Source organism: Xiphophorus hellerii, chromosome 21 (assembly GCF_003331165.1).
Source record: "Xiphophorus hellerii strain 12219 chromosome 21, Xiphophorus_hellerii-4.1, whole genome shotgun sequence".
NCBI classification, from domain to species: domain Eukaryota; kingdom Metazoa; phylum Chordata; class Actinopteri; order Cyprinodontiformes; family Poeciliidae; genus Xiphophorus; species Xiphophorus hellerii.
The window spans coordinates 12,290,693-12,304,511 of record NC_045692.1 but is presented as its reverse complement, the minus strand read 5'-3'; the positions used below and the strand labels follow the sequence as shown (position 1 = coordinate 12,304,511).

Genomic DNA, 13,819 nt, shown 5'->3' with positions numbered 1-13,819 from the left:
ATCCCATTTCGTTCTCATCCTCACTCACACCCACGCCAGCCCCTCTGTGCCTCCTCCCACTAACCGTTCCCTCTGCTCGCACATGAAAATGCTTTTTCTGTGTTTTTCATTCTCACTTTCTCCTTCTCCTTCCTTGCATATCACCCCTTCCCCAAACCACCTCTTTTTTTATTTTTAACTAGACTTGTCTCTCCCTGTTGCTCTGACACGCACTCACCCTGTCACTTGACACTGATTACCAGCCTGACTGGGTCATGTCGTATATTCCAAGTCCCAGTTGGCGGAGTCATGGAAGCAATCCTGGTAAATAAACACGTACAAACCACAAACTTCCAACGTTTTAATTGGGATTTTATGTAATAGGCCAACACAAATTACTGGTAGTTTAAAGTGGAAGGTAAATTATACAGTTTTATAAATAGATGAATGAAGGTACTCTGGTGAGACGAGGCTAAATGTAAAGTTTCTAGCCTGTTGCAGAGCTGTTTGGTTATGGGGGAAAATATAAGTATAATTATTTACATTTGATATTCAGTTTGGAAAAAAACAATGTATCTGTAGAAGAACAGAAGAGACGGCCTAAATAAGTTCTACTTCAAGTCTGCCACAAGCAATGGCAGCATATATGTGGTATAAGGTGCACTGCATGGTCAGATGAGACCAAAACTATGTAAACAAAAAGGCAACACTGACATGGTGAAACATGGTGGTGGCAGGACCATGCTGCCACCACCATGGCAGCATGGTCCTTGTCTTAGGTGGCAACAAGAGTCCTGGTCACAGTCGATGGAAGAATGGATGGAGTTTACACAGGAAAAAACAAGAAAGAGGCTGCAAAAGAGTAGACACTGGGATGGAGGTTCATGACAAAACCCTGAATATACACCCAGAGCACAGTCACAGCTTAGAATGGTCCAGTCAAAGCCCAGTCTAAATCCAATTGGTTATCTGTATCAAGACTTGAAAATTGTTTGTTCACATTTCACTGAGCAAAAAGAAAACTGAGAAATTGAGGAAGATATCAATTTCCAGGTCTGTAAAGCTGCTATAGAAACATCTTAAGAATAGAAACATAATTTGCATATTTATCACTACAAAACTGTAGAATCTTTCTTTCACTTCACAGCTATGCACCCTCTGTGCATAGTTGTGAAGCTATGCACAGAAACAACATGAAAGCAGGTTTATCACATGATAAGTAAAACACATTGAGGGAGGTCTTTGGTTGTGTTGTGACTGAATGTGTGAGGTGTGTGAATACTTGTGTTTGTGGATTTGCCCAGGTTCCAATCAGATTCAGTTATCAGCTCCTTTTTTGCATCTGCAACAGTTCTGGAGTTAAAGAGAGCAACATTTTGAAGTGCAGCCACTTCTCCTGGCCGGCTTTGTTAGCATGAACTCACCAGTTTAAAGTTGATTATAGTGTTGTGCTGCTTTTTTTTTTTGTTTGTTTTTTTTTGCACCTCCTGAAATATTGATCAGTGGCCACTTCCTCCTTGTTTTCGTGCACGATCAGCAGCTTGCCAGTCGCTTTATCCTCGGCCCACCTCGGTGTGCACACTTCCAAACAGAGCACTAATGTATTATTAATGCTCTCACGGTTAGACAGGAGCAGCCCTTCGCCGTCGAGTATCCATTACTCCCTCTCAGTGCATTTAACCGATATGAACTGCGGAGCAAATTGGTTCAATTAATTTGAATTAAGGTGCAGAGGGAGCAGGCAGGACACGGGCCTAGGAGAATGACGCAGGGAAATGAAGCTGTTTAAACTGACAAGCAAATCTAACTTGGACTAAAGCGTCCAACTTATTTCAGTTTTTATTTGTTCTGATAGGAATCTTTCAAAGAATATTCTTCGGTGTGTTCAGCTGAGTTGTTTTTTTTTTCTCCTCCCGAACAGGAGCAGGGCTGTCGAAGACCTTTATCCCCCGGGCACAGACGTTCCCCAGCTTTCTGTCTGACGAGCCCGAGCAGGAGGAGAGGAGTCACCGCCACCAAGAAGAGGCGCCGTCGCCCTCTAGTGGCTGCGAATCCAGTTGCAGCCTCGGACCGCTTCAATGACAGGAAGCAGCTTTAGCAGCCTTGGACACTCAAGCCGTCACTGTAGAGAGGATTCAGCAATCTGTATAGTGATACATGTAATATACCTGTAGAAGCTGTAGAAGGATCCCGGAGGATTGTGAAGTGTGACTGCAGAGATAGCTTCTAAAAGTGCACCAAAAATCCTCTATGTGTTATTTAAAGTGTTTCTCGTCGCCATTGTTCTGTTTAACTCTGCATGACCTTCTACTTTCAAAACATTTTTTTATTTTATTTTATTTTTTTTAAGCAAAGCACTTGGAGAGAAGTTAAAGGCACTATTACCCAAATATCTGCTGTAAAACAGCTTTAAGAAACTCTTTTTCTGAAGTTAATGAAATAACATCAGGCGTAACCCGGCAAGGTGCTGCCTCAGCAGCCAGTTCAAGAGAAACTCCACCAGTTTTGACACAAATCCCCCCTCGCCTCCCTACTACTCCCCCATCAGCTTTGTCGCGAGAATGTGAAATCGATCAATGCCTCACACAACAAAACAGCTTGATGTCCATGGCAGCGATGAATCAGCTAAACTTTTCTAATCGGCTTCAACCAGCAAAAAAAAAAAAAAAAAAAAAAAAGTCATTCATAAATGGGTTGGGGCGGACCGTCGTGTCAGAGATGATAAAAAGCGCAGCCCTCCTGCAGGCTCTGCTTTAAGCTGCTGGCATTACTCTTCACTACAGCAAATTGACTTTAATAGCATCTGAGCCCTTCTGAAGCTCTGTCTGTCAGAAGTTACTGATAAGCTGTTCATTAGCAGAAAGGTGTTAAAAAAAGGGGTCACATGATGGGTTATGCAAATCAGAGATAAAATTCATATTTGGGGTCCATAATAAGCTAAGAGAATGCTTCTTGAGGAGGAAAACATGACATGAGGTATTCAGGGAAAGCTCTTTTTGATGTTTTTGTGTAGGTGTAGGAAATATTTGTGATTCAGCAGAACCGCAAATATGAGCCTTTCCAGGGTTCCAACTGGTGGAGCATGGAGTTAGGTTTTATCACTTCCAAGTCCGAAAGGGTATAAAGAAATACATTTAATATGGAAATTATTTTACGTTTCCAGGACCTTTTCATCATTCCATTACCAAAAGCCTTTTATCCTGCATACAAAAATGTATGTGCAGCAGAAAACTGAACATTGAACATCACCCTGAATTTACCATTCTCTAATGTGAAACGATATGGTAGCAGCATCACACCACTGGGATTCCTTAACAATTTTGAACTGCCTTGTTTTAGTCGATCCTATTCCCAATAAAATACATAAAAGTTTGTTGTAGCAATGTGAGAAATTGTGAGCGCTGCTATTCTGGACTATCTTAGACCAAGGTTTTAAGCAAATATAATAAAGGTCCAGGTGTCTGACAAGCCGTCAAGTCACTTTTTACTAAAATGCAGAATAAGAGCCCCACTTCATATGCTTTTTTTTAACCATGATTTGTAGAACGTAAAACCCAGCTAAGCAGATATATTCCTCTCAAATGAGCACTTCGTAATAAAGATAGCAAAAACCTTTTTACTCACTCAATTAACCAACTCCTCTACTAGTGATTACACTGACAGATGCATCATGTCATTCTAACCTTGATCTGACCATCTGCGGTGTCATTGTCCTGCTCTATTTTGCTCCTATTTCCTGCCTTTCTCGCCATCATTACTGTCAAACAAACTCCTAAAATATTGGTTAAAAAAGTTTAGAGAACATCATTGATCCAAGAATAAAGTGACAGAAAGGCAGGACAGAGACAAAAAGCCTCAATTACGAATCCATCTGTTCCTGCAGCTCCACTGACAGTGCGGCGGTATAAACAATACTTGGTAGGCTTCTGGTGTTTTGGCGGCTTGGATCATTCATTTCAACTTGCACAATATGTATGTCAAACAGAGAATCAGTCAGCCAGACTTTTTTGTGCCCACGGTCTCTGCTAACAAGAGGTCACTGAAGGAGAATCGGTAGGTTAACAAGGCAGCGTTGCATTTTACTAACAAGATACATTTCCTCTTCCCAATGTTTTCAGAAAAAAAATTATTTAATGATTCTAAAAAGTGAGGCTAATGCAAAGTACATTAAATGGGAACTTTCGATTGTAAAAGAAACACCTGGTCTATTTCTATTTTCTTGTTGAGTTTAAACACTAAGGGTGTCAAGTAGAGACTAATGTACGTTTCAGTGAAGTCTTTACCTATTGCCGCTAATCTAAACATAGCAACAACTCTTAATGAGGAGCCCCTTTGTTAGCTACACGGTACTAAAGGGAGTGAAAAATAGTTCAAAGAAAGATACAATCAGTCTGAGTTGTTTACTGGTTTTGCAAACTCCCTAGATGTGGTTTAATGGCCTCTGTGGAGAACGGTTTAGGTTCAATACTAATAGTGTGCACCTTTTGGCTAATTAGTAGTGTTAAGAACTGAGACTTTCATATATCCAAACTAACATGTATATGAATGCCCCATACAGAGTTTGCTCTGAGATAATAGGCACTAACCGGACTAGGGCTCACAATAGCTTACTTTGATTTATGAAGCAAACACAGATTTGTAAAATCAGTTAGCTACTTCATGTAGCGTATAGCTGGGTCTTAAATTTGTATTAAGGGGGAAAAAAAATTGCTTGTCACAACTATTTCTCATATTGGTTATCTATCCAGCACAAGGGCCTCTAAAGAGGCTCAAAAGGAAGCTAAATGTTGCTCTGTATTATGTTCTCATTGCCAAGCTCAGCTGCCTTGTCAGTCCTATAGCTAAAAAACAGACGTGGTATTAATCTCCTTTTAACAATATATTGCCTAAAACTTTGCTAAGCTATTTTAAAACAGTGAATTTAAGTATTTCATGTGCTAGTAACAGAATGAGCGAGAGAAGGAATGTTAGCAGTGTAGTTAAAATATGGTAATAATACTAAATCCTTTTTTCTGTTGCATGAATCAAATATATTTTTAAAAACACACAGCTCCACATGACAAAGACCCTAGTGCCTTCAGATGCTGACCGCAGATGGTGACAGCCAACCAAAGCAGACACTGGACTCTCTTAAGTTTGCCATTGTCACCTTAGTTTGTGATTTACTTTAAAAACTAAACAACTTTAGAAGATTCTGGAAATATTCTCGACCCAGTGCAAGGCCATGTGACTAGGGTTGCATTTTCTACTTTGATGTCCACAATCAGCAGAATGTTCCACGAGATTAGGCATGAGCTGGTATGAGATTCTCATGATAATCTTAAAGAAAAATATTAATTATCTAGTCACTGTGGAAAAAAAAAAAATGTTTTACCCAAATTAACTGATTGTATTTAAAACAGCAAGGCAACTCTAGCTTAGAACAGTAGTAACCTTAAAGTGAAGGCTGACTTTTACATCTGGATTATAAATTATTTTCTCAACCAGAAATATTTTTAAAAGAATTTAAGCATGAGAAAAAGAAAAAAAAAACATTTCAGCTTCAGTTTAACCAGATGACCTAGCATACAGGAACAGGTCAGAAAACTCCAATCACTCCCAAAGATTTTACTGGCTTCTTAAGAAAAAACAGGAATGGTAGACTATGGTAAGACATTTTGGACTCTGGTAACTGGCCCATGCCTATATTTAGTACAGAGATTGAAAATTTTTCTCCTGTTTTGCACAGTTAAGTGGGTAAAAACAAAATGGTTTCCATTGACAATCAAATGTAGGCTGCCAAGCAGTTTTCTTCACATTTGAGTCCTTTTGTTGTTGACGTTGTCGTGCCACCGCTTCATGCCCACTAATTCACTCCTATACCCAATTAGTTGGAAAGTTACAAGCACATTTTGTCTTAAGATACTTTTTCCTTTATTTTTACAGTTAATTTATTTATGCTTTCACTTTAGGAAGACATATGTTGAAACGTTGGGTCACAGTAGTGCCCTAGTTGTCTTGTTTTAGTTGCAGTGTGGTGAAATGTATGTGGAATAGTCCCTTTCTGTCTGGGGTTGCACTTACTGAATCGCCTGGATAAAAGCTACAGCTGATTGTGCTCATTTGCCATTTTTTGTTGTTTCCTGTATTCACTTGTTTGCAGAGATGTCGTTATGTTTTGTGTTCTCTAACTTTATATGTTAATAGCACTTTGAATACACTGGTTAGGACTGCAGTTTTCGCAAATGTACATATGTAATGTTTTTGATGAACATAAGGGTAATAAATTGAATGTTCATACCATAAGGGGGTTTGAATTTAGGCATAAATGTACAAACATACTCTAACCTTTAGAATACCTTTTTTGGGGAAAGCGGTAAAGTTACAACCAGTGGTGGTTTTTGATATGGACAGTTACCCAGGGTGGTATTAGAAAAGGGAGCCCATACCGAAAAAAAACAACAAAAAAAACTATCTGTTGGTTGTGCCTTGGTCAATTCTTCTATTGCTATTATGGATGGGAAAACATTGGAGAGTTGGTGTCCTATGTGAACTGCTGAAATAGGTTAAATGATCTTATGTGTTCAGTGAAGGACTGCACCGCTTTCTATTTAGCTCTAGAATTGTTATGATTTCTTGTTTTTTTGGGGGGTTTACCTATGGTGCCAAACATGCCAGAACCACAGCTAAAAATGTGTAATTAAATGTAAAGCAAGTCCTACAAGTGATTTTGCTTTGAACAGAGGAAATGTTCTCACACAATCCAGCCTGCACTCCTTTCCCCAGCCAGAAACATTTACATCTTGATTTATGTGGCCTTTGTATTTCACGTTTCAAGTAGGTGAACAACCCACAGGTGCAAGCGCCCACTACTGTGGTAAACTGGGTCAGTGACACACGTGTGACCTCAACCTCTCTTAAGGCATAAGTCAAAGGCGTCTCAATCCTAGAGGCGAGAACCGAGGAAGCTCTGAAACAAACACGTCTTAAACAACCAACAGGAAATACGGTGAGCGTGTCTTTGAATATGAAGGTTTGCTGTTTCTAAAATGTTCTTCTTTCGAGCACCAAGATGAATTCATTATATGTTAATTGGGAAATCAACATATAATGAGCAAGCTGTGGTTTTTTTTTCTTTTTTTGGTGTAAATCCAAATAATGTTCTCCAAACCTAGTAACCTGTCCTGACAACTAGATTATTCTGAGTGTCGCTGTAGTTGCAGCTATTAAGAAAAACAGATTGGGGTAAATATCTGAGGAAAGAGCTGGATGCAACCTGACATGACATCATCTAATTGTTTAACATTGAACCTATTTAACTTTGGTTTAGACACAAGCTGCAGCTTTCAAGTTTATAGTTTTTCCATATGACTCACGACAAATGTCATGAGTCATATGGAAACTTTCATGTGGCTTTTGTCACAAGACAAGTACAGACAGAGTGATCTTACCAAGAACAGGGGCTAGCGACCTTCACAATCTAAACAGTCTTTCTCCGGTTCCTGCTAAATAAAACTTATTTAGAGCCACAAAATCTACCTGACCCTTATAAGTCATATTTACATTATCATTTTGTCAGGGCTCCTATAAATTTTTTTTTCTCAACGCTTTTTAAAACACTCATTTTAATAATAATAAAAAAAAAAGTGAACTAAAGGAGCTTTACACCATTTTTTTTTAACAAATAGAAAATGAAGCACATGTCATTTGCTCCATTTGATTGAAAATAATCAACATGACTAAAAAGGAGAAAGAGATCCCATACCACATGAAGTAGTTCTTTCAAGTTTCCAAAAGACGGTGGTTTATGGTTAACGCTTCATTTTTAATTCTTCTAGACGCTGCATATTTTTTTTTAGCGTAGTGGGTTTATTTCTTTTCACACACTCCCATACCATAAGACAGAGAAACATAGACATGGTATTATTTCTGTCATAAGGAGTCTTTATCAGTCATAACTATCAGTTTCAATACAGCTGGTTGAACACAGAGAATCTCAAGTATCATCAAATGTGCATTTACGTTTTCTTCAGAAAACATCACAAAGGGAAAACGAAAGCAACAACAACAACAAAAAAAACAAAGAAACACATGAACCCAAAACTGTAATGTCCCTTTATGTTCCACATTTGTCTTGCTTCCTAGCAGAATAACCCGCTTATCCATTACTGCCTCTGCCACCTCCTCCATTTCTATGGAGATAAATGAATTAAATTACACAAACAGCACAGAGTTTAATTTTACAGCAGCTGCCATACACCGCAAATATTGATTTACAAAAGCAAACTCAGAAAAATAAATAAATACAAAGGGGAAATAACATTCAACAGTTGATCTTTTTTTACATTTTATACACCAAAGGAGGGGGTAAAAAAAAACAAAAAACAGATATTCATCAAAAAGCAGTCAGAGGGGGTAAAAGGAGATATAAACTGCAGCCTAGGATTTGCTAATTAGAGTTCAGCTTTCACACTGAGGGCGTGCTGTAACTAGAATGCAGTCAGAGCAGAGAGCCTGTTGGGGAAGGGGAAAGAAGCAGTCTCAAGTGGCGGTACATTGCTGAGCGACTGCTTTTCTTCTCCGTTAGATGATTAGACACTATTGTCAAGCTTTGAATGGAAACCAGGAGGGATGAAAGTGAAAAGAGGGCAATTACACAGGCTTTTGTCAATCGTTTTACTTGGAGGGGGTTAGAGAAGAGAAAAGAATGATTATACAGGCTTTTGTCTTTCTCCTCTGTGTGATGGTTACTGTCAAATATTGTTTTGCCGAAAAAGCAAACATCCGCTCAACAATAATTACATAGTACATTTAATTAGGGGGGAGCAAGGCCGGTCCCAAACAGGCCCCGTCAGCTTTCTGACTCCGAGATGAGCACCGGCTTGTTAACTCATTTCAAACCGCCGTGTGAATATTAAACAGTGCCGGCATGATCCCCGCATTTGATTAAAAACTCAAATGGATAATTACAGTCTGCGCTTGCTGACATTTATTTATCCTCGCTCTGATGTACAGTGAATGGGGTGTGAATAGCTGAGAGCGTGCTGACAGATGTGAGAAAGCGACAAGAGTTACAGCACGCCTTTTTTTTTTTGATCCCGAGGCTGACGTTTGGTTTGGAGCGAGCGCCCGGCCGGCAGGTTGGCATAGATGGGGAAGCTTTTAGTCTGCTTGGATTTCTTCACAATCCTGGGACACAGAGGGACGTTCTCATAGATATTCGGCTGTGAGGAGGCAGTAGTGGATGTTAGTAGACTTTAAGGTAATAGACAGACATACATGACAGGTTTTTACCAGCAGTGCAGCTGATTGGTTAATAAAGAAAAATGCAGTGGCCTTGCAAAAGCATTCACACTTCTCAAATTTTTAGCACATGTTGCCACATTACTACTATAAACTTAAAGATATTTTACAAAAACATGTGATAAATCAACAAAGTACTGTGTGACAAAACACACGTAGCATTTCATCTGAGTTTTTACCTTTGAGAAGCACTTTTGCTGCTGTTACAGCGTTTTGGGCTTATGTGTCTACCAACTTTACACAGTGGTAAGATTGTGTCTTTTCTTTTCAAAATAGCTCAACTCAGTCAGACTGGAGTGAAAGCGATTTTGAAGTCTTCACACAAATTCTTTTCTCTCCTGACACATGAATATGCTCTGATTAAAACCGTTGCTTTGTGGCTCTGGCTTTATGCTCTGGAGGATAAATGTCCACCCCATTTTGAGACTGATGCGCTGGCGTGTTCCTGCTGAAGAGCAGCGTCCTTACAGCATAATGCTGCCACCACCTACAGTAGTCAGGATCATCAGAGTAAAGCCCTGATGATCCTTAAGAATAGAGAAACCTGTTTTCTAACCAAGGGCAGCAGAAAGAAGTCTAAAGAAACAAAAACTTTTAAATACAGTTTTAAAGGTAACAAAAAGAAAACGTATTTCTCTATTTGTGCAGGCCTTAAAGGGGGTTGAATACAAACAACACACTTTCATATTTTGGTGAATTACATAATCCCAGTGGAATATATTGAGTTTTGTGATTTTACTGCGGCAACATGTAAAAGTGAAGAGCATGATTTTTGAAAGTCCTGCAGATGTCAAAACAACAAAATTCATTGGCTAACGGATGATTGTGTTATTTATTTTAAATCTGAATGCTTTTGACACCAGCTCTCTTCCAGATTCTTCAGACTGCACAGCTGAGGAACTAGTTAAGCTCTCTGTATCAGATGGGATGTGTTGCTTTAACGTTAGCTGTAAAGTGGAACAGCCTTGTAGTTAAGCGCGTGTCTTATGAGGAGGTGAGGGAGAGCTTTGAAGGAGTCGAGTGTAAAGACAAGAGTTGATACAATGAACAAACTAACGCCTACCTGTCTCTGAGTGGGGTGCAGTTTAACTCGGTACTCCTCTCGCCGCTTTTTTTTCCTGTGATGATTGTCACACAAACCGGTCCATTTATGAGCCAAAAGAATGAAACGCACACAAATTTAAAACAAGAATATATCGCCTTAACTGACAATACCTTAGCCTCAGGGCAAGTATGAGGAAGGAAATGAATAGAACAAGTACAGCAGCACCAGCGCCGATGTAAACATACAGCATGTATAGGGACAGACTGAATCCACCTGGTTGAAAAAAAGAAATAATTTAATATGAAATATCTGCAGGCCCATTCAATAAATTAGAGTATTATTGAAAGGTCCATTTATTTCATGGACTTTATCACTAATTGAAACATATAGTGATTAATTACACACAGATGGATGCTTTAAATAATTTATTTCTGTTAATTATGATAAATTTCAACTCACAGCTAAAAAAAATATCTAAAACTTGAATATTATATCAAACTAATAAAAATAGATCATTCAACAATGTGCCTAAATGAAAAGTGTGTAAAGGTTGTCAATTTTCAAAAGGTATTTTTAATCTAACAAATGAGCTTCACTGGACTGCATATTCTAATTTACTGAACATGACTGTAGAAAAGACGAGGCAAACCACCTGAAATTCAAATACATGGATTCTTCTGTTTGTAATGACAGATTTTTATGTTTCTTATGACATCTGAATTTATGTCATTACCCAGATAAATTGAACCATACCAGACCAGCATGTAATACCATGTTACAGCTGCTCTAAGCATGAGTTGATACAATGAACAAGATTCTGTGGTTTTCACACCTCTAAACGTGTCATAAGCCTTTTTTTTTTTCTATGTGTGCTGCAGCATACTTGTGCAAATGGCAATAAGCATGGGAAATGATACAGCGTCTGTTTGAGTGGCTGATTTCACATCCGGTGTGTTGCTTAGTGTACCTGGCGGAGCTGTTCTGAGTAGCACAACGGTGGTCTGCACCCCCACGTCCGTGTTAAAGGTGCAGCGATATAAACCATCGTCTCCCGATGCAACGTCAGTCAGGTGCAGACTGAGATCCAGGTTGTCGGCGCAGTTCACCCTGCCCCTTTCGCTGTAGTCCTCGCCCACCAGACCCCCTTCCACCTTCTTACAGATGCCAATGATGACCCACGGATGGCCGTGCAGCATCTTCTCCAGGATGACCTGGTAGATGGTACCATTGTGTGGGTGCTTGCAGCTGATGGTCAGGTTGCTGCTCTCCTCGGCCACCACCTCTGAGTCTACTATGACTTCCTCTGGGGGAAGGGGCTCTGTGCTGTTATCTTCTGGTGGCTCATCTGCAGAATGAAAGAAAATACATCTCAGAATAAAAACATTAAAAGACGACGCATGTTTCTTTTGGGGTAGAGGCAGATCGGTCTTAGAAAACATGGAGTTTACCTAAATCCTCCACCTGAAAGTCCTTAGTCCAGGGTCCCTGAGGGAACGTCTGGACAGAGCAGTGATAGAGCCCGATATCCTGATGTGTGACGTTCTTCAAGGCAATGCTTCCATCCATAGGCATCGCCCTCAGGAACTCTATTCTCTCCCGGTAGGTGTAAGGGACGGAGACTCCGAACTCAGGCGAGAACACAGCAATGGGGTTCTTGTCTGGCGCTTTGGTCCAGGACACCATGCTGAGCTGGCCGTCCCAGGGACACACGCAGGCCAGCACCATCCCTTCCTCCAGCCGTACCGTTTCAACGTCTGTCTGCTGGACAGCAACTAGACAAGAATTTCACTGTTCATATTCTGATTTTGACACAACGTGGTTCAGATTTAAGCACTCACGGCCAAAGGCAAACAAAGTAGAGAGACAGAAAAACCTTGGTTTGTTCAATCTCCATGACAAATGTTTCTATGGTACACCGTTTATTAAATACTTCACAAAATTTCAAAGCAGCTCAAATTCATAAGAAACATTTCTCTCCCATGATTTTCTTGGACGCAAGTCACTTATCTTCCATCATACTAGCTTCCAAAAGTATTTATTTTATTATAGCTACAGAAAAACCCGACTGCTGCCATTTCATAGAAAACTCTGCAGTTGGTGGCAACTCAATTAGTTGTCCCCTGCTTAGGTTCTAGCACCTTGGGCACTCTGAAGTTTTTCTCAAAACTCTCCCTCCAATAAGCTGTTGATTTAGTTCAATCTTACAAGCTGTAAACTTCTTGCCTGTTAAGCTCTTTTGATTTCCAGGGCTGATGCCGACACTGATTTTCTGAAAAGGAAAGCGGTGTTGTCAAAGAAATGACACCTACTATCAAGTCTCTCTTCTGAAGCAACCATTCAACTCTTCTATATTAATCAGAATAACAGTGATTGCTTTTTGATAATTAAAAATTGTGCTAAAAGGTAATTTTGGGCTAAAAGTCAGTAAAAAAATATTCACATTCTTACAGTTATTGTAATTGATCTGATCAGTTTTCAAAGCAGTCTAGACTCAATGGTAACAAGCAAAAGGTGAAGCAATCAGTTTTTTTCACAAAAGAAATTGTCCAGTCTGTAAAAAGGAAACTGTGAATATATATATATATTTTTTTTAACAAGGTGCATAACAATTTGCGTTGTTGAATTGGAAAGAAAACGAGTCAAACTGAACAACTACCTATGTGTGCTCGTCATAAAGCTTCAGTATTCAAATAAAACATTTAACAGTCTTGAGAAAATATCTCATCACGCGAGTTCAGCATGTTTTAATTCAATAAAAGTGGAACAAAATTAACCATTGTTTTATTTTTCCGAATCTAGTTTCTAAATTCATAAAACTACATCATATATTGAATAAAAACAGTTATTTTTACTAAACAAAACACCATTGAGAAAGTCACAATCAACAAGTTTTACATGAATTTACTTCATAACAAATATAAACAAAAAATATATAACCTGATAACATTGACAAATTTGTCGACATAAAGCAAAAATATTCCTACCTTTAAGAAAAGGGAGAAAGAGGAGTACCATGAAGTACCAGTAGTCCTTTTGTACAGCTTCCATCTTGCCCCACCAAGGAAGAATGAAAGCTGCATTGATGAGACGAGTGCACAGGCGCCCGAGCTGCACTTCCTGCTCCATCTCTGGCTACAGAGAAGCACTTCAGCTACAGGGCCACAATTCATGGTGTCCCACTGCTGGCACGCTCAACACAGAGAGGCTCTTTATCACTGGGGCTGGGGATGGATGGCAAACTTACGACATCATTCTGCATGTTGGGGTTTATAATGAAGTTTTCCCCACATGGAATTCAACACTGAAAACTGGTTTTCATAAAACCAGTGCATTTTATGCATTAAAAAATGATAGAATTGCCACGAATAGATGAGTAACATTCAGTAATAATAAATGTGAGGGTTTCCTCTAAATGTAGGGTTTCGCCATTTGAAAATGTTTCTACGTTGTGGCTTTTCACAAAAACAATTGTGTTTCAGTGTGAACCAGCTGCCAAACACCACTGTCGCCACA

The 13,819-nt window shown here is 39.4% G+C and overlaps 2 protein-coding genes across 4 annotated transcripts in view; one reads left to right on the top strand and one right to left on the bottom strand.

Moving 5' to 3' along the window:
• Positions 1–6,264, top strand: part of dok6 (docking protein 6) — a 61,839-nt gene extending 55,575 nt beyond the window's left edge. For both annotated transcript variants that reach the window (XM_032551599.1, XM_032551598.1), the window contains one exon: positions 1,901–6,264. In XM_032551599.1, the coding sequence (XP_032407490.1) occupies positions 1,901–2,061 (161 nt within the window). In that variant the 3' untranslated portion in view covers positions 2,062–6,264. The remainder of the gene's footprint in view (positions 1–1,900) is intronic.
• Positions 6,265–7,874: 1,610 nt separating this feature from the next.
• On the bottom strand, positions 7,875–13,766 carry cd226 (CD226 molecule). Of its 2 annotated transcripts, none has more exons than XM_032551451.1 (6): positions 13,291–13,766; positions 11,755–12,078; positions 11,274–11,651; positions 10,477–10,579; positions 10,325–10,379; positions 7,875–9,182 (listed from the first exon to the last, which is right to left on the bottom strand). In XM_032551451.1, the coding sequence occupies exons 1-6, from the start codon at positions 13,430–13,432 to the stop codon at positions 9,030–9,032; spliced, it is 1,155 nt and encodes a 384-aa protein (XP_032407342.1). In that variant the 5' UTR covers positions 13,433–13,766; the 3' UTR covers positions 7,875–9,029. The 2 variants fall into 2 exon arrangements, with proteins under 2 accessions (XP_032407342.1, XP_032407343.1); XM_032551452.1 differs by having other exon boundaries at positions 7,875–8,150.
• Between the last annotated feature and the right edge of the window lie 53 nt (positions 13,767–13,819).

Bases quoted from the DNA above. Each gene is read 5' to 3' on its own strand.
- cd226 (XM_032551451.1), bottom strand. From the start codon at position 13,432: ATGGAGCAGGAAGTGCAGCTCGGGCGCCTGTGCACTCGTCTCATCAAT. The intron at 12,079-13,290 runs GTAGGAATATTT...ATTCTTGTCTAG, and splicing joins CTTTCTCCCTTTTCTTAAAG to TTGCTGTCCAGCAGACAGAC. The intron at 9,183-10,324 runs GTAGGCGTTAGT...GCCTCCTCACAG, and splicing joins TGCACCCCACTCAGAGACAG to CCGAATATCTATGAGAACGT.